Source organism: Acanthaster planci, linkage group LG03 (genome assembly GCF_054643075.1).
Source record: "Acanthaster planci isolate LZ-2023a linkage group LG03, COTS_SCS, whole genome shotgun sequence".
Classification (NCBI taxonomy): domain Eukaryota; kingdom Metazoa; phylum Echinodermata; class Asteroidea; order Valvatida; family Acanthasteridae; genus Acanthaster; species Acanthaster planci.
The window spans coordinates 19,052,019-19,071,308 of record NC_141779.1 but is presented as its reverse complement, the minus strand read 5'-3'; the positions used below and the strand labels follow the sequence as shown (position 1 = coordinate 19,071,308).

General features: G+C 41.6%; 2 protein-coding genes across 12 annotated transcripts in view; one reads left to right on the top strand and one right to left on the bottom strand.

Moving 5' to 3' along the window:
* Positions 1-38: 38 nt before the first annotated feature.
* Positions 39-7,468, top strand: LOC110989495 (dnaJ homolog subfamily C member 22-like). Of its 5 annotated transcripts, none has more exons than XM_022253927.2 (4): positions 39-173; positions 3,009-3,744; positions 4,142-4,383; positions 4,996-7,468. In XM_022253927.2, exons 2-4 carry the CDS (start codon positions 3,141-3,143, stop codon positions 5,203-5,205), a joined length of 1,056 nt encoding a protein of 351 aa, XP_022109619.2. In that variant the 5' UTR covers positions 39-173; positions 3,009-3,140; the 3' UTR covers positions 5,206-7,468. The 5 variants fall into 5 exon arrangements, with proteins under 5 accessions (XP_022109619.2, XP_022109645.2, XP_022109649.2 ...); XM_022253953.2 differs by having other exon boundaries at positions 50-178; XM_022253957.2 differs by having other exon boundaries at positions 57-163.
* Positions 7,344-19,290, bottom strand: part of LOC110989469 (uncharacterized) — a 33,037-nt gene continuing 21,090 nt past the window's right edge. For 4 of the 7 annotated variants that reach the window (XM_022253871.2, XM_022253863.2, XM_087134087.1 and 1 more), the window contains 12 exons: positions 18,990-19,155; positions 18,031-18,100; positions 17,151-17,322; positions 15,432-15,551; positions 14,084-14,323; positions 13,362-13,748; positions 12,359-12,874; positions 11,644-11,686; positions 11,148-11,421; positions 10,109-10,327; positions 9,105-9,315; positions 7,344-8,600 (listed from right to left, as the gene is read on the bottom strand). In XM_022253871.2, the coding sequence (XP_022109563.2) occupies positions 8,376-8,600; positions 9,105-9,315; positions 10,109-10,327; positions 11,148-11,421; positions 11,644-11,686; positions 12,359-12,874; positions 13,362-13,748; positions 14,084-14,323; positions 15,432-15,551; positions 17,151-17,322; positions 18,031-18,100; positions 18,990-19,155 (2,643 nt within the window). In that variant the 3' untranslated portion in view covers positions 7,344-8,375. The other 3 variants (XM_022253879.2, XM_022253892.2, XM_087134088.1) reach the window with 3 other exon arrangements.

Sequence of the window (19,290 nt, the reverse complement as noted above, 5' to 3'; positions counted from 1 at the left end):
CCTATCCATAGCCAGTATAGCGCCCTCACTTTCAGCTGCATGCAGCTAGCTAAGCTGGAGTGGAAATAATTAACGAGTTGTAAAACAAAAAATGAATGGAGGCGTCGTTTAGATCAAAATAGGCATGGCATTGGCAAATCACAGGTTGATACCAGTACTACAGGTTAATCACGGTATAGTGCGTTTCTACATGTGCTTCTGTACACGCATTTTTCCTAGTTTGACATATGTTTGAAGGCAGGTCAGGTAGGCCTACGTGTATGTCTTTCCATCATTTTTGTCTCTGCATTTAGCATGTTTAGGCCCCTTCGGTAGACCTACTTCCGTTTTTACTTAGGCCTAGGCCCTACACATCATCATGCCCTATGCAGGCCTATTTTTTATGTTTTGGGGCATAGGCCTATTGCCTGCTGAAGTTGTGACCGTGGTATAAATGTGTTACCATTTTTCATTTCATTTCTTATTTCTCAGGACAACCAAACCATAGTGGACAAACAGAAAATAGCCCAAAGGATTACTGAAAGCGAACCTAATCACTATCAAGTGGCTCTCTAATATAGACATAAATATAGAGATAAAACCAGCTTGAAATTAGAATATTACACGTAGGCCTATGTTACCCTCAGAACTGTGGGGTCCGACGTCCGCCCCACTCCCATTCACCGCACACGGGTACGGATTGCTATCGAGGTGGGATTAAATAGGTCGCTGTTTATCGGCAACCTCACGTACAGCATTGCATTGGCCTGCAGGGAGCCACCATCGCAATTAAGTGTGGGAGGGGGGCGGACGTCAGACCCCACAGATCTAGGAATAGGCCTATATATTAAAATGCGAAGTGGCTATCGTTACGCATTTCTCAATTTCTAATGTCACGGCACTGAACTGTGCAAGTGCGATGACGTACATGTACATGTATATGTAGCTGATCATCACGACGGTTTATATATTTTAAAATTACCTGGATTGCTGAACGTTTGTAGCTGAATGGTCAAGGTGGAAGATTTGGAACCACCGGTGTGTGAGTTCGAATCTGGCATGGATTGTTTTTTTTTTTTTGCCTAAATTTCATGTTTTATACCGTAATTGTATTTTTTATGTTGGTTTCTAATTGTATAGGCCTAAGCAGGAATCTTTTTTTCTTTTCTTACGGAGGCCTTGGAGGGTTTTTTTAAAGGGAAATAAAGAAATCTGCAAAGAAGTAAAGAAATAAGTTGGCGCGCTTGTGCAGTGCAGTGCCATAACGATAAAAGCTGGGAGATGCATTAACCCTAACCCTACATACATGTAATACTACAAATTACTACTTGTAGTAAACTGTAGTACTGAGCGCTGTTGCTTGTATTGTAAGAGGACCTGACTTTATTGTTCTGTGAAGCCATAAGATACAATAGACACATGTAAGACAATGTACCATACAGAGCTGTGGCACTATGAATGCATGGCTTTATTGTTATCTGTATGAGTAACAATGGAAGTACATGTAACCTAGCCAGAAGTAGTAATCTGTAGCGCTAGGTCCTTCAGGCTCAGACTATTACTTAGTATTTTGTAGTACTGTGTAGTGTAAGCCAAACAATATGCTTGTCGGTTAGGATTAAGGTTGCCGTAACAACAGCCACTGCGATTAAAATAAGTTAGACAAAATAAATGAGAGATTGTATAGACAAGACTAGTATAAAATATTACTGTAAACACCTAGTCCCAGTCATAGAATTGCATTCAGATACAGTCACAGTGAACAGTCACAGGAAATCCAATTTTAGATGAGACAAACATATTAGCTAAGAAATTGTGACATGAGGTTGTTTAAACAAGAGCTGAGTCTGTGGTTTCAAGAAGTAGGGCATTAATTCTAGATACGGGGGAATCCAACAAAGAGTGATAGTGATTGGTGACAGGCATTTGTACTGAAATATCTGAAATATCACATATAAGTAAGAGATTGTACAGACAAGACTGGTTTAAAGAAATACGGCAAACACCCACTTCCGAAATTGCGTTCAGATACGAAGCGGTCAAAAGAAAATCAAATTTCAGCTAAGAGAAAGTTTGAACCTTGAGTGAATTTATTGCAGTTGCTACTTCATATTGAGTTGATTTACCTTTGAATAACATCCATTCATAGGATAATCAACTCAGGAAGGAGTACAATCAATTTGCACATGGTCCAAGATTAACGTTAGATTGCGCGTAACACTTGTAACACCCCCCCCAACAACCTTCTTACACCAAATTCAACCATTCATGCTATTTCCATTCCTTGTCCATGGCCACGGCTCCTAGAAACATGTTGCAGTAATGTTAATAAGTTACATTTATGCAGCATACCTGTACATTTACATGAGGCCCACCGAAGAGGCCTAACATTACAGAAAACCTAGAGAGAGAGTTCCATGGGGCCATTTTCCATAAAGTATGTATGCAGGAAATGCCCACTTTTCAGACCCCCCTCTCCCTGTACGCATGGCGTACGCAACGGCACCAACCCTCTCCTTCGTGTTTACCTTATGGATAGCCCCTACGCAGATGGACACCGCTTGACACCCTGTGCACCAACCCTATGAGACTGGTCCAAAAAATTGTGTTTTCTACATACATGTAAATACCTCAATATTTCCTTGCAAATTTGGACTTTGTAGCTCATGTTATTGCTTTTACATGACATACACTGCCTCGGCATGGAGGAGATGAAGACACTACATGTAGTTAACTGTTGGGAGAAATTAGTTCGTCTATGTGAAAATATGTCCCACACGGGATTTATCGTGGAGTAGGCATGGTTCATGGAGGCCTACCCTAAATTTGCACACACAAATACATGTATTTGCACATCTAACGTTCTCAGCGTGTATCTTTTGCTTAGTTTAGTGCCACAGTTTTTCCATCAATTAACCCTAACACTCCTCAGTCCTCCAACAGGTGAAAGATTGAGGAGTGATAGGGTTAATGTGTGACTGGATTACTGTAAAATGCAGAGCTCATCTTTGGTTTTGTTTCATTTATAGATACCCTAGAGATGTAGTTTGTGCCTCCATTCCTGCAAGCAGAACTTTTAACTTTGAACACTGGGAAGGCATTCTGTTGTGATCCTGGGTGCTAACACATTGCAGTTACTTGTTTAAAGTCCAGTGCCTGCGATGGCCAAGAATCTTTTTGTGGCATATGTGCTTTGGCTGTTATTTGGCTGGTTGGGCTTACACCATTTCTACTTGGGCCGTGACAGACAAGCTTTCATCTGGTGGTCAACATGGGGCGGAATTTTCGGCTTGGGCTGGTTTCGCGACATTTGGCGCCTACCATCATACGTGGACTACGCCAACAAAGAGCCATACTACATGTCATGTCTGACGGAAATGATCAAAGTGCGCAAATCACCACCGTTCAACCCCGTGCGCTTCATTGGCCAGGTGTGCTTTGGGACGTTCATGGGCTTCCTCTCCACGGTGGCCGTGTCCGACGAGTACCATTCCGAGAATCCAGTGTTGAGGTGCTGCCTGGTGCCTTTGGCCATCACTATAGCTGTCCACACGGTGGGGAACATCGGCTGGGAAAGGACGTCCTTTAAGTGGGCCCTGTTGGGGGCCTGCATCCCAGCTCTCTGGTTTCCCGGCAATCCACATTTTTTGGTGTACATGGCTTTACTCAGCTCTATTCTGTCCCAGTGGGATCGCGGGTTTCAACCAACGGAGAATGTCAGACAGAAAGGATTTTGCACACGAGTATTGGTGCTTTGTTTAGCAGGTATGAGTGTAGATCATTCAAGAATTTTGGGATGTATGTGTGTGTTCCACTAGAGAAATGAGTGTCATTTTTTCCCAAATTATTTTTCATTTATAAATTAAGTGCTTTCATGGAGGAAATATTCTCCTGCAATGGTCTCAATCCAACATGGCCGTAATATGCATTCCATGTGCTGCAAGGATACATGAATGCAGAGTAGATTTTTACAGCCTTGCACACCTTTGCAAATAAAAAAAAAATTGCAAATCAGAACTATCTTGGATATACCAGTAATCAGGTGATCAGTGGTCATCAACAGTGAATTGTAAGCCCTGTGCTGATATGAACCATGAACCGTCTTTTTCATGTACATGCATTTAAAAAAAACCCAATTTTTGCCGTCTGGTGCACTTTTTAGGTTCTTTGGTCATATCCATGTGGGGCTCGGCTCTTTACTTCAATGCCTCTGTCACCACCTCTGACGGTGAAACCATCAAGTTCAGAGATGCCGTCGATCACTTCTTCAATTCTCCCTTCTGGAGGGACTTCAAAGAGACCGTCAAGCAGCTCTTCAGCGAGTGGCAAGAGAGAGGTTGGGAGAATATGTGGACTCGTTTTGTGGCAGCTTTAGATCCTGAGGGAGAACAAAATGCATATGAGGCAAGTTGCAAGTTACACTTTTGTAGGGGTCTAAATGTGTGTTATGACTTTTTCTCAGAATCACTTGGTGCATCCTCATACATGTATATGCACTTCTCCTCAGTGTATGAAAACTATTAGACATCCTTTCAAAGTTAAATGTTTTGAAAAGTGCCATTTATTCCATTTGAAATTGTTTAAGCTTTTCTGGACAACCGAGTGCACACAAAGGACGTATGCAACCATGACTCTTGACTCCAAGTCAGATTCCATGGATATGTACATGTGTATTCATAACTTAATAATTAGACTCTGACTTAATACTGGACTGTGTGACTCAGACCCAAGGTTTGATTATTCTAGTCCAACTCCACCGAAGGCCTCAGATGAATGTTACATACTCAGATGTAATGAAGTCAATTACAAATCAATCCCTTACCAATTCACAAGTAATGTAACAAGCAAGGAAGAACAGAAAATAACCAGAGGATGGCCGTGAGAATAGCGTCATTTTTGAGATCACTTTACACGTAACTTACAGTACAACCTTTGATACCTGCAGGTGCAATGACTTAATTACATGTATGCCTCTCTCTTATACATTGTACATGCACACCATGTTTATATTAACAGGTTTTGGGACTCTCCAAGAATGCCACCAAGGAGGAAATCACAAAACGCTACCGAGAGCTTGCCCGAGAGTATCACCCTGACAAAAATCGCAACGGAAACCAGGAGGAGGCCGCGGAAAAGTTCATGCAGATCCGGGCTGCCTACGAGACCCTGAAAAAGATAACGGAGCGACGGTCACGGGCCAAAAAATATTACGACAGTTCCGATTGACGGAGGCCACAGGCCGGAGAATTTAAGATCCTAGCTTAGTTTTGATTTAAATTTTACATAATTTGACAGCTTTTTCTCAGGCTGTCTGTATAGTGTGCCAGATTTTCTTCCTGTCAAGCCTGTGTGGGGAAGCAAAGGGAATTAGAGTCAGTTGCCAAGGCAATGGTTCAATACAAAAAGTTGGTTCAATTCCTACATGTATCCCTCATTCCCTATGCTTTTGTAAGGGTCAATCAGTCAACAAGTCAATGTGTAGAACCAACGCCATGCCAACAGATGTCACAATTCAGTAATCTATAGACAAAGTTACATTCATTTTTGAATATTGCATTCTCATCTGCTGACTGGCAAACTGCTGTTTTCTTTTTTATATTACTGGTAGGCTTTGCCCTAACACCAAAATATATTCACACTGTATTCTCATTGTAGTCAGAGAAGTTACCAGGAAAAAGTTGCACCCACGCTCGGGTGGGATTCAATCCCATCAGCCTATCTGAGGTACAGTATGGCCGACAGAAAAGGAGGGCAGTAACTGGTTTGGGTAAAATCTTTTGTTTCCTCCAAACTGAACCACTCCAAACAGTACCCTCTTGTCCATCATGTTTCAAAAAAGCTAGTGACATCCTGCAACTCTTGGACCACACTGCAATTACAGTGTGAATATAAGTCAACCTACGGGCCGGGCAGAAATCATCAAATTAACATTCAAGACACAAAGCTGATCATTGCTCTGTGTGCACCTGAGCAATTTCAACTGATTGAGACACTTAGTTCCATATTTTCATGCAGTTAGGAACAAGTTCAAGCATGAGTGATCAACCGTAGTATGAGACTTGTATCTTTTGTCACTTTTGCTCTGAAATTTTAACTCAAAAATAAATTTCTGCAGTGGTCTGATTCACAGTACTCGGAATTCATTGAAATCCTTTGTAGACATGGTTTGAGATATGATGACATGATCCAACTACATTTCTATTGCACCAAGTTGACGTTAGAGCTTGTTTCCAGAGCCTAAGTGTTTCAGTCATGAAGGATTCATTCAAAGTTGAACTTTGTAAAGGCCTGTGGGCCCTGTTCACAGTGAGAAATGGACCAGGGCAAAGGCTCCTTGCACTCAGCCTTAGGTTGCACTGCTTTTGTTTGGAAAATGTGGACCAGATTGCAAGGACTTTTGTGTCTCCATTATACAGTGTTTTGGATTACCAGTTACTACAGTACAAGACATTTATAGTCCCTCAAACTCAGGACGGTAATGAATGGGGAGGCCTTCGTTGCATTGAGGGGATACTTTCTTTTGTTTGGAAAGTCAGAACAGCATCGTGGGGATAATTCATCCCCACAATCTTTCTGGTCCCCATATTGTCTATATTTTCAGCAAGTGTGTTGCCCTCACAACCTGGTAATGAATATGTGTGTGCCTACTTTGGGATCTAAAGGCTTGTGCATACGGATATAAAGGTTTCCCAAAGAAAAAATATTCAAACCTGAGCATTTATATGCCAGATTTGTAGTTTCAATTCGTCATTTTTCAAGGGGGGGATTACTCTTGCCAAACAGCACAAGCTCAAAAGTTTTGCAATCAGGGTCACATTTTTGCCAATGTAAATTGAATGTGCTTGTTATATGAAAGCCTGCTTAACGCCGGCATAAATTAATCTTTCAATATATGAAATGCCAAGTTTGTTCATTTTTGTGTGATTTGTTCAAAAATTGATATTTCTTAATATTGGAAAAGTTACTTTAAATAGTTTTTATTTTTCTTTTGGGTTCAAATTATCGGCAAGCTGCATGATTAAATTTTGGATTTTATTTGAATGGGAAGCAATCGTGGATTATTTCTAATTTGTGTGTTAAATTAAACGAGGGGTTACATCTTACTTTTGGCCCAAGAAATTTTCTTGTGATGTTCCTGTTAATATCAAAGAATAATGAAAAGCATCAAATTTTAATCAAGTTTTAGTTTTTGCTCACATTTAGCACAAAAATGGTGATAGAAATTCCCTTACCATGTTGTTTGCATCTGAAAACAATTGCCTCCAAATGCCGGAGGGCACACAGTTTGGAGAGAAAACTGGCGTTAGGTAAAATGGCAAATTGTATGGAAAGAGAAGCTTTACTAACCACAGACTCCATAGTGCTGACTTTTATAGATGTGTTGTCCAATTTATTTACTTCAAATCTTTTCTCTGTTTTTGACTGAAAATCTCAGTTTTAAATCATAAAGCAAATGTAATTAAAAAAGGTAATGCCTTATCACCTTTGAGTTTCATTTCCATGTTTTGAATTCTTATTAAAAGGAGAGTCATATAACAGGTTTCAGTTTTTTTTAATCCATCAAGAACTCGTGAAAGCTGATAGTTATACAGTTCCTGAAATCAATTCTTTCGCTACTTGTTTAAAAACCCAAAGGTTCATTTACCAATTGTACAAAAGCAATCATGTTCTGAAGCAGGCAACTTATATACCACTCTCTATGAAAATAGTGACACCCTGCACAATTGTACATACATTTTGTTTTGTGCAATTCTGTGGACGGAAAGTACAATAAGTTACCCATCAATTTTTGTTGCCTTCCAAGAGACACCATGCAGAGCTATTTCACAGACTGCTGTCTACCGTACCTGCCCCATGATTTCTGGTCATGGTTTTGCTGCTTTCTTTTCTGAAATAATGAACCCGCTTTATTTGTACAGGCCATTTATAAATTGCAAAGGCCCTGTTTGCAGAATTCCTGGAAACATCCATTCCATTTTTCCCCAAAGGTTAGCAAATAGCAGGGGTTAACTTAGAGTTTATGAATTCAATTTCATGGTAGGAGTCTATTATTTATTCAGAGCAAGTGACACTACTACATGTATATCTTCAAGAGGAATATAACAAAACTAAATTCAGTTAACATGCAACAATCTGCGCATATATCCCCAATTAATCTTCCTAGTTTTATTCGAGAAATTTAACCAAACCACCCCTTCCTTCAACAAAATGATTCTTAAACCCTCGATAGAAAACAGAATCTGATGTAAATCATCCCCATTAAACTGTTTACACAGAACTTGATCATTTTAGTGACTGTTGTGTTGTGAAGTATCATCTCATTTCTGAAGAAGTGTCAAATTCTAGAGAAATGCCAAATTGCACGTTGTCTCGTTTATCAAGGGATATGGCTGTTATCACTGCAGGGGAATGGTGATGGTGCTCCTGGGTTTGTCTTCTATTTGCTCCTGTATGTCTTCCATCATGGACTTGTTCCCGGCCAGAGCACCGGCGGTAGGGATCTTGGGCAGACGGACGGAGCCCTGGTGCGAGATGACCGAGTTCTGCGGCACTACTGGTGTCTCGGGCACGTCCAGCGACAGGAAGGGAAGGTAGACGTGAGTTGTCCTATTGCCAGGTTCCTGTGGGGGGGGATTAGTCGGATATTTATAAGCAGTTCTAAGGTGGAGGGGCATAATAAAGGACAGCAAGGAAAGAAATGGAATATGAAAGATCCTGCATTTTGAGTTCCAGTAAAGCCTGCATAATCCAAAAAAAAATATCCTCTCACTAAATAGGGGACCAGAAAAGGTTTTTTTTTCTTATTAATAACACTAAAGATGTGCCATTCGTGCTGGCTATGCATTTGTATGCCAAACAATTTTTTATATTTCCAAAAGGGAGAGCATAGCATTACTGCCTCGAAACAAAAGTAACATTTGATAGTGTACTGCGAAATTAAATCTTTTCAAGAATGTAATGTAGAAGTACATTACATTCTTGTGAAGGAAGCTCTACATCTTAACAAATTTTGAAGATCTAGCAATTTTCAATATGGTAGTAAATGATATCACACTTCGTTCAGTTCATATTTCGGCTACATCTTGAAAAACGTACACTTATTCAGCAACAGGCCTAAAGCTCACCCTCTCCTGACCACGCTGTTCTTTTGCAACTTCAGTCACCCTTGATTCATTCACAGTCTGCAGCAATGATGCCCTCTTCTTCAGCTCCTTCGTACAGACCACAGGCTCCGGAGTTTCCCATCTGTAAGTAACTTTCTCTGACGCAGGAGGGAGGGGCTTCAGATCGGGGAAGTGGGGGGAATTTTCTTTTGCTCTGGCCACAGCTGCATGTCTGAAATGAATTCAGTTTGGGAAAGCACAACATTACTAGTTGTGCCCTCGTCTGGCTCTACAGTAACCAAAGCCCAATTTCATGCTATGAGCCATGGAATTCTTCCTTGACTATTTCTGTGTAGAGTTCCAGTGCAGACATTTTGAGTTAAAACCGGGTACATAGGAACAGAATCCACACGTATGCACATGCCCGTTAAAGCCAAAATTCTGTATTAAGTGAGATCCACCCCTATACATTTTCTCCAATATCGTCAATAACTTTTGTATCATATGTCAAGCCTTCAGGGTTTTCCATTAATGTCTTGGGGTCGTTTTGATGCCAATTAAATGAAAATCAGACACACCACTCTTTCAAAAGTTCACTTTTCCATGACAGGTGAGCCAAAATCTTTTCCCATTGACACATGCTCAATGAACAGACCAACATGAATGAATACGTTATTGAAAACTGCACATGTAAATAATATCTTAAAAATCAAACCCTTTGTCGGATTACATTGAAACGTGATAGATGTACTCATCATAGATGTCTTTACATGCGTGCAAAGTTTCAAAACAATTGTTCATGGGACAGCCATGATCATATGAGAAGGAAGAAAGTTAAGGCTGTGAAGGTAAGATAACGATACATAAAAAAACATTATTGCTGAATGTGTGCTGGGAGCCACAACTTAGAAAGGTCAAAAGTAGGCAAAACAAAAATGGCGGTAGCACGTGCAGACAAGCGGTATTTTCAAAGTACTCGTAGATAGACAGCACGTACATGTACACTACATCATTCTCTACATCACCTTTTGCGGTTTTCATCCAAGACGCTCATGTTATACAAGGAAGGGAACAGCATCTGTTGTCGGAGACACTGTTTGTGACTCTCCTTAGCCGGGCCAGGTTTTGAATGAATTGCTGTCATGGAGACGACCTTGTGGTGACCTTCTCCAGCTTCAGCAATGATTGGACCATCTATTGTCCACATCATATCCAAGGTGCCGTAGTGGCTAACACCTGTTGACCTGATGTGTAAAGGTGGGCAAAAGTATAAGGCCTGGTCCATACTTTTTGCTTGGTAATGCTTTAAACTCTCATTACTTTAAGGAAAAAGGAGCCAATGGGACCCTAGAAAGTATTATATTTTTTCGGGAGTTACAGCTCACTCAAAGAGCAAAGAATATCTCAATTCAGATGACTGTTTGACTGTTTGAATTCATAAAGTAGTTGCAGCCTTCTTGAAAATTCTGAAACTTAACACATCAAAAAACCAACCTTATCAAACTTGGACATCAATGCATTTATCCACGGAAAAAAAAAGACATCCTTCGAAACAGTGAAGTATATGAACATGCACACATCCAATGCCAAGGCCGAAGTTTTTCAGATAATGTGATTGCAAATAAGAAGTGTGACCCATCCCAACTAACTCCAGGGCAGATGCAGAACAAAGGAACATGTAAAGCCTTGCTCCCCTCCTTTAGTACTCCTATGTGTTAATCAATCTGGATTCAACCCTTGTGAATGAGCTACAAGTCCCCGGAGCTATGTGTACTCTGGGGTAATAGGTCCTTCGTAAATAAATCCTTCATGATTAAAATTATCAAGAGAAATTGTCAACCATGATTTCACCCATGTGCCTATATTTACCAGAATGTAAAACTGAGAGATGCATCAGAGCATCTTCCTCAACATTCTCTTTCAAATACAAACTACAGACTGACTACTGACCTTGAGCGTCTTGAGAGCTGGTCAGAAAGCCAAAGAAGCAACCGAAAACTGACCACGGCCAGTACTCTGACAAAAATAACAAATACAAAACTTTCTCCCAAAAATGTGCCCCACCTGTTCTTGGTATTCATCGTCAGTTTCTCCGGAACAGGTGAGTAAATCACTTCCCCCGGCCCCTTCCCTTTGTTTCCCCTCTGCCTTCCGTCCACTGCCACCTCTTCCAATAACCTCTGTCCCCGCTCCCCCCGTGACCTGTCAACTTTGACACCCGAGGAAATGCATTTGATTGGCTGAAGGTCAGGGGCTGGTTTGCGCTTGGCCAGCACGGCGGCCCTTTCCTTCTTCCTCCGCTGAACAGAGGGCAGCCTGAAGAAATCCCTCCAGTCTTCTGGTGTTGACAGAATTCAGTAGACGAGCACACATTTCAATTTCAAACTTTCATTGTTAAACTTCCTTCTCATGAATTGTTCAGTGTTTCTAATCACATGGCAGAATAAAATTTGTGTATATTTTAAAGCACCACTGAAATACATAACAGTGATTTTAAAAGACAAAATTTTAATTTATAATTTTAAAATCACATTCACTGAGTTTTAATAATTGAACTTACTTTGTATTTGTCGGCAGATAATTGTTCGAGTTGAGAGAGTGCCCTGTGAAGACAGTGATACAACTCATCATGAAATTGGGAGGACAGATAAATATCTGCTTTTAAAGAAATTAAAATAATACCGATGTCCCCTGAAATATGATGCAAACCAAACGACTGTGGAATCTTGAATTTCTCCTTCCTGATTTGTAGGCCAAAACATCAATTACGGCACATAAAGTGGAAACTAACAATGAAGTACGTAGTAAAAGGCTGAATGCTCATGTCAACAGGTTCAAACACAGTCATGAGACAATTTGCCTGTCTGGATATACCTACTAGCCAGTTGACCTTTTTTGGCATAGACCTTACTCAGAGTACTAGACTGAACATTTTGTCCACTCTAATTATGGAAAAGGTTACTGATAATCACCAATGCAACCATGTCTTGTTCCAAATGGTAAACTAAACAACTCCAACTATCCATTGTAGGAGTCACGTCAGTGAAACTATGGACTGATGAAACTTGGTTGTCAGCAAGAATATACCCATTCACAGTTAATTCACACAGCCAATGGGTGTGTGCAAATAGTTTCAACAAGTCGACTCAGGTTCAACCTCATCCCCCCATCTCCCTTATGTGAAACACAAAACACATGGCCAACCCAGGTCATGGTTACCCTGTGGAAGCAACTCAAAAGCATCCATTGTTGACAAGCAAGGGAAGCAGGCTTACGTCATCCATCAGCACCTTGGCCTTCCCACTCAATGCATCGTGGCGTTGCAAGTTCTCCACAGTCAGCTTCGACCTGGGCCTCCCCGGCAATGACCCCTGACCCAAGAGGTCGGTCTCAGTGAAGAAGCCACTGCTGCCATCAGCCGCCTCCCCACCTGCTGGCTCCTTGTTAGGAGCAGGGCAACCTTGTGGCCCGCTGCTCCCTAGGAGGCTGGACCCTCCGACTCCGGATTCACTCGGGAACTCCCAGTCTCGGGGCTTCTTGCAGGGCTGGGACGGCATCTCAGCGAATGCCGCAATGACGGCTTTGGCGCGGGCAAGGGCAGTCTCACTCCACTCTGACACATCCGTCTCGTATAATTCTGAGTCCTTTGTTGATGCCTCGAGCTGAGCTCGCTTGCTGTAGTAAGAGTACAATCCTGCCTTCGTGGGGACAAGGACGGGTTGCTGATGTTTTTCCTGTTGTTGTCGCTGCATGAGCTTCTCATAGCGGTCACGGTGATGACGTAGTCTCAACTAGAAAAATCACAAGAAAAACCTACTTCAACAACAGCAGTATGATCAGCCTGTAATTCAGAAAGAAACAACATTTATGAAAAAGGAAACACAATATTCAAATTGATAGAAAGTTTCAAAGGGCTCATCTCATGATGCAACCTTGTTCAACTGGCTGGGGCAAAGTTGGAATAAATTTTGATATTAAATCAGAATTGCCATTAATCCAGTTATGTCATGTCACGTGTGATGAGCCACATTCAACCAGGGACCATTTGTCAATTACTATTTGATTTTGCCTGGTATTCCGGGAATATGTAATTCACTGGTTACCAGGAATGAACGACCAGTGGTCGGCAAATGGTCAGTGACTGAACTCGGCCAGATATTAAAAGTACGGTGGCATAGCATTGAATGGAAGGTCTCCGTCACAGTTCATATGACTAGCTTGTGACTCTGCTGTGATGTCTAAGATAGCAAACTACAATTAAGTTGTTTCAATACATACTTGCATTTGGTTCTCCATTTTTGCTTTCTCCGCCCCCATGGATTCTTCATGAGCCTGAAGGATCTCGATGTGCATTGTCTTTCGTTGTTTAGTGGGAGTAACAACACGCTTAAATGTCCCACCTGCAACTTGCTGACCCATACTGGCAAGAGGGTACCCTCCACTAGTGGTCCTTCGATCAAGTGTCAACTGCTGGTCTGTCCGAAGCGGCATGGGTTTCCCAGATGCAGGGTACCTCATAGAGGCCCTTCTCCTTCCAGTGGGTGGTTGAGAGGTTCTCCTCTGCCCCTGGCTTGCAAATGGCACATACTTCCTTTGTACAGAGGATATTTTCTCTCTCCATGGTTCCACTGCTTCGTAAGTTGGTGGCTCTGTGTCAAAATCATTCTTAATCGACCACCCGAAACAAAAACATGAAAACGAAGACTATTATTTATAATACTGCCAAAATAAGGGAATCATATAGGAAATATGACCAGCAGGAAAGCTTCATAGCCATACTCAGAAATGATCTGAAGGATTCTTTCTTTTGTGTCCTTCTTTAGTGGGATCTCGATGGAAAGCAAGTTAATGATGAACCAATCATTCCAAAGGTGACCCAAATCAAGCAATGCTGCTTCAAATAGTTGACTCACAATCTCAGAGTACAAGTTGGATCAAGAGTGTATTCAATCAAATTTACAAAGCTGCCACTAAGACAGGTTTTAAAATCCAAGGCCTACCCCGAGGAAGATGTCCTCTCCACTGGGACGCTGGCCCAACTCCATCTGGTATTGAGACAGCCAGTTGTGGACGTTGAGTACGGGTGAGACACAAGGCATACCCTCCAGGGGTGAGGGGAGCTGCTCCTCTGGTAGTGTCCCCGGCCTCCGACGAGCCACCAGCTGGATGTGGGAGGGATGCAGAGCAGGCCGATGGGACAGGTCTGGGGTGTAGCGACGGGCCAGGTCCTGTATCACCTCCTGTGGAAAAGGCAGTCCATTTCTAAATCGGGCATGTTCATGAAAGGCAACATTAAAAAAAGGACAATTTTAGGGGAAATTAATTTGCAAAAGCCCAGTCCTGCTGTGGCCACAGTCTTCTTTGAACAGCTTTAATTACATGCACAATTACATGGTGGCACAGGTGACCAGGGCATAAAGCACTTGCCCTTCAACACCTTGGTTCAGGGTTCACTTCCCAGCCCAGGTCACATGTGGTCATGTGAGTGGAGTTATTTCCTGTGCCACAAGGGTCTTTAACCTGGGTTCTCCAGTTCTCCTCCCTCTGTAGCGTCAACACTTACAGCCTGGGTAAAGGAGTTGTATGAAGCACCTTCATACGCCATCAACTCAACCAAGTTGTAAATCAGTGTGTCTCTATTGTACAGTGTATTGTAACATACGGAATTTGTGATTAAATAATAAATGCATACATTTGGAGCCTATAGTTATTGAGTCAAGTCTGTGTGCTTGAAGGTAACAAACATCATTTGCCATTGCTGTAATTATATAAATTGGAGGGATTTGGGTGGGGTTTTTTTTAATTAATTTTTGGAAACCATTCCACTGAAATGGTTTAAGACTGTGAGGAAAAAACCAGATCATGTATTGGTTTTAACTGTCAAAATGCAGCTCGCTTAATTTGCCTCGCAAAGACCCCGATGAATAGAGTCCATTTCTGCCATTCCTGCATGTACAAAGAATGTGCTGGCAAGCGCATCCTCTGCACCGTGTCTGTTAGCAGATGAAGTATTTGAAACAATTTGGCTTACCCTTGATTGTTTACCTCAATGGTCATCAGAGAATACTGAACCCCTGTTCCATGAAAATATTAGCATTCCAGTTTGAATGATTTCACAGGATGACAGATACCAGTTTTAAATTTCTTTCAGGTAAGCCATTTTTATAATTGTACAGCAACTGGGTTTTTGTTCCTCAAAATAATGCATATTACCTTCAACTTGCAACCAATCCATGACAGAGGCACAGAAAAACAATGTACACTGTTAACCTTCCCACAATGGAAACACACCTTGGGTGGGGGCACACTCCACATTAGCCAACAAGGCCTCACAAACAGATGGCATACCTCCTGGCCTTGATATGGTTTCAAGAAACCGATCTTCTCCAGGTAGCCCATCAGGCTGGATCTGTCATGGATCCCCGCCAGGACGTCCACGGCTTTCATGGTCTCGTCTCTCACATCAGCCTGGCAAAAACAAAAACAGACCAGACATTGGTGAACGGTTGATTTGCACAGTTTGCACGTATATCTTCCTTTAGTCTTGTATGGTGTAATTCCACAACCAAAATTTGAAGCCATTACTGCGTTGGCACAATGCTTGTGAAAAGGTGGTAAGCGCGCGTTTCATGCCTCTTTGACCAATCAGGTGTCGTGATTTGCCAAATACATGCCCGTGTCAAGCTGAAGAATGTGTGCATGAGCGCAGAGCCACAGCAGTTATGGCGTCTAATTGCATACAGTCATTTGCAAAAGTTTAGGATCACCCATACAAAATGCATTAACCTGAAGAAAAACCAAACTTAAACCAATTAATTATGGACTCTTGGGTTTATTTTCAATGTGTAACCTTAGTATCTTGGTTAAACAGCTATTTGACTACATTTCCATGATTAGAAATGTTAACAGTCTAATATTTAGTGTGCCCTCCTTTATTTCTGATTACTTAGACAGGCTTTTTTTGCCCATGCTGCTTTACAAACAAAATGTCATAAAAACCTGCCTTTGCACAAAATTTCATTCAAATGGGTATATAGTACTACACTGATGTTACACCACTGTAAAATCATGTTAAGTACTCATTCAGTGAGGCAGTGTTATGCAGGCCCAGTGACAGAAATACAAATAAAATTCCAGGTGGTCTTAAACTTTTGCAAATAGTCTAAACTCTATACATCTGCTGCCAAAGAGAATTTGACTATTACAAGCCACATATGCTCTCGAAAGGGTCAAATTGCATTTCATTGAATACAAATTCATCCTGGCCATGCAACTGATTAAAATACTTTTAGAATTAGAAGGAGAATATTTGTAATTCATAATATGAAATTCATATTTATCTGTTAGTTGTTACCAGCTGACTTTTCATTCAGCGTCTCGCTGAAAAGCTCATAATCTACAATGTAAGGGATGCAGGGAAACTACTAGTTTCAGTTATAAATTTATTTTGTGTGAATGTAATACCCAGATGACATTGACCCAAGCCACAAGGGTGGATCCACAACTGGGAGGGGCCCAAGATTTGGGAATTTCTACATGTAACATTTTATGTCCTGGAGATTCTTTTCAGGTAGCTCAAAATTTGGGAATCTCTAAATGTAAGCTTCACAGACCACCAGTCTTACGCGTACAACCGTGATTTAAGCAGTGGGCGAAACAATGGATGGCAGCGTGTTCAGTGCAAATTGCGCATAATGCACGTTGCATGCATTTGTTTACATGTGCTCTAAAACTATTTTCCTTCATTACTCTTTTGTAAAGCTATCTCTTCTTTTCAAATGTTGCAAGCATTTTTTCGAATCTAAATGGGCCAGATTAAGGTAAACAGGATTTTTTTCTTAGCTACGGTACCCCGCCACTGTTTTCAGAAGGAGCTGCCCGTCTGTGCATTTATATGTCTGTCGTGAGTTTCTATGGCCGCTTTGGGGGCTTTTGACGCACATTTAGAAGGAATGAAATGAAATTATCTTTTAATTGTATTTAAAACACCAAAAAGTTTGTCCTTTTTTGTGGGGGGCATGGCTCCTGTCAGCTCTCTCGATCTGCCCCTACAGTGTTAAAAAGTACCATTTCATCCGTTAGTGCTGGAAGTAAGCTCAGTATGACATCCCTTCGGTCCAGACCAAACGCTGTCAGCGTTTTGACAGCATTGGCTCTGACAATGGCTCGACTGCTCTTCAGTTGGTCACGGTAAACCCGGAGGACGGTCTCCATCAGATGATCACCGATACCCAATTCCCTGAGATTCAAGAAATTTGAAATCCAAAAGATAAGATAGGACTAGTTTCAGTGTTGGGTACATGGTTTTCAGCCTCAGTGAGGCCAACTTCTAGACTTGGAGTCCTTCCATAACATCCTTTAATTCAAAATGCAGAGGGTCCCCGATTGACATTTGTGTGCAAAACATACATGTATGGGTGGTCTTCTAAAAAAGTACAAGCAAAAGAGGAACAATAGGGGGTCCCCGGTTGCAGGCAAACACACACTTGTGTGTACATGTATACCCCTATGCTACCCATGACAGTGCCATCAGCGGTAGTGCTGTGGGAGACAGATGCCCCCAACCTGTAAATCTGTATCCCCCTTGGCACTGTGAAATGTAAACAGCAAATGTACACACCAAAAGTTGTTTGCTTTCACCGTTTCTTTAAAAAAAAAGCATGCTCATCTCCGGATACCCCTCAGATATTTTCCCCTAGTTACATTACAGGTGAGTGTGCTGACCCACAATCGTTGCTACGTGAAAATTTCCACTCTTGTTCAACATGAATGGAGATTGAATTCAAAGTACCCTATTTCTTGGATGAATCTTTGTTGTGAAGTTTGTGTTCACTGATGCACAACCACGTGAACATTTAGAAACATAACAGTCACCAAAGTATTTTTGACATGAGCATTTTGGAAGGGAAATAAGTAGACAGTTTTGTGCAGAAATGTGCAGACTTACTTGTATATTTGGACCACGGCCTCGCAAATAGGCCTATACTGAAGATCTGCAACATCATCCAATAGATCCACTGAAACCAATCAAAGGGTGTCCACTTTTCATTCATCATTACTGAAACATTTTACTTTTCTACAAGCAAATGGCATTGGTTGAAAAAAGCACAACTGAGAAAACCCTGCATACTTTCAAGAAAGTGGTAACACAACTTCACACCCATTTCCCTAGCATTTTTTATAACAATAAATTGGTCCAAACCATCCCTTTGAGTCATCATCATCAAGATCTTCCCTGTTCACTAAGGACAATGAGTCTTCAATGTAGTCCAAACAACTATACCCCAGACAAACTGGTCAGTGAAATTGCTGTGGCAATATCACTGGCAGCAGTGCTTAGATGGAAAACTAGACCACTACTGGCTGCAATCGGTCCCTTATTCTCAATCAGGATGCATTCAGGATCCAAGGAAATGTACTCTATTAAAAAGAGACAGGGTCTGCCTTTTAAAGCAGAAAACATCCAAGGGCATGATCTTGGAGATCAAGCATTTGGATTCCATGGAACTGAATGGTTACCCATTGATTACACCCGTTACATGTGGAACTCTACGTGCACATGCTGCTTCTAAGCTTGGTTGCAGCTCTTTATGCAAATTCATAGTTTCCAGTGATACCAATAAATGTAAAAGAACATTCTATCTTCCCGCCAGATGAGAACTTATTGAGGCACCATACAAAACAAGTAAGTAATTAATCTGTAACATTTGTGCAATAGAAATAATAATGTTATTTGGTGACTGATGGAAGGTTTTACTCCAATCGGCTTTGCCTTGTGCAATAGAAAACTAGATCTGTCACTCCATGAAATTATTATTACCATTGCAGCCACAAGCATTTTTTTATCTGTACAGTACTCTCCCAAGAGTACATATCAGACAACATGACACGTTGGCATACACTTACACAGCGTTCTGACTACAGGTTCCACTTTCAGAGTAACTCCCCTCGGGAACCAGCTGTTAGCAGCGATGGTCCTCAAAAGCTCTGGGGTTGTGTATTCCATGACCAACTCTTCCTCCTCGTCCTCCGATTCCTCCAGCTCCATCTTCATACCCGACGTTCTCAACTGCTGCAAGAAATTTCGAAAAGATAAAAACCTTCACAGACCTTACATGTACGTTGCAGATGGTACCTGTGATTTAAGACCATGTAGCAGGAAGAATAGTCCGCCTGCAGCCCCCAATGCCTCAGATTCTGGGTCAGG

What these genes read in the sequence shown, in the direction of transcription:
- LOC110989495 (XM_022253927.2), top strand. Translation starts at nt 3,141, where the DNA reads ATGGCCAAGAATCTTTTTGTGGCATATGTGCTTTGGCTGTTATTTGGC. An exon ending in ATTGGTGCTTTGTTTAGCAG is followed by an intron (nt 3,745 to 4,141) that starts GTATGAGTGTAG and finishes TGCACTTTTTAG; the next exon opens with GTTCTTTGGTCATATCCATG. An exon ending in GAGAACAAAATGCATATGAG is followed by an intron (nt 4,384 to 4,995) that starts GCAAGTTGCAAG and finishes TTATATTAACAG; the next exon opens with GTTTTGGGACTCTCCAAGAA.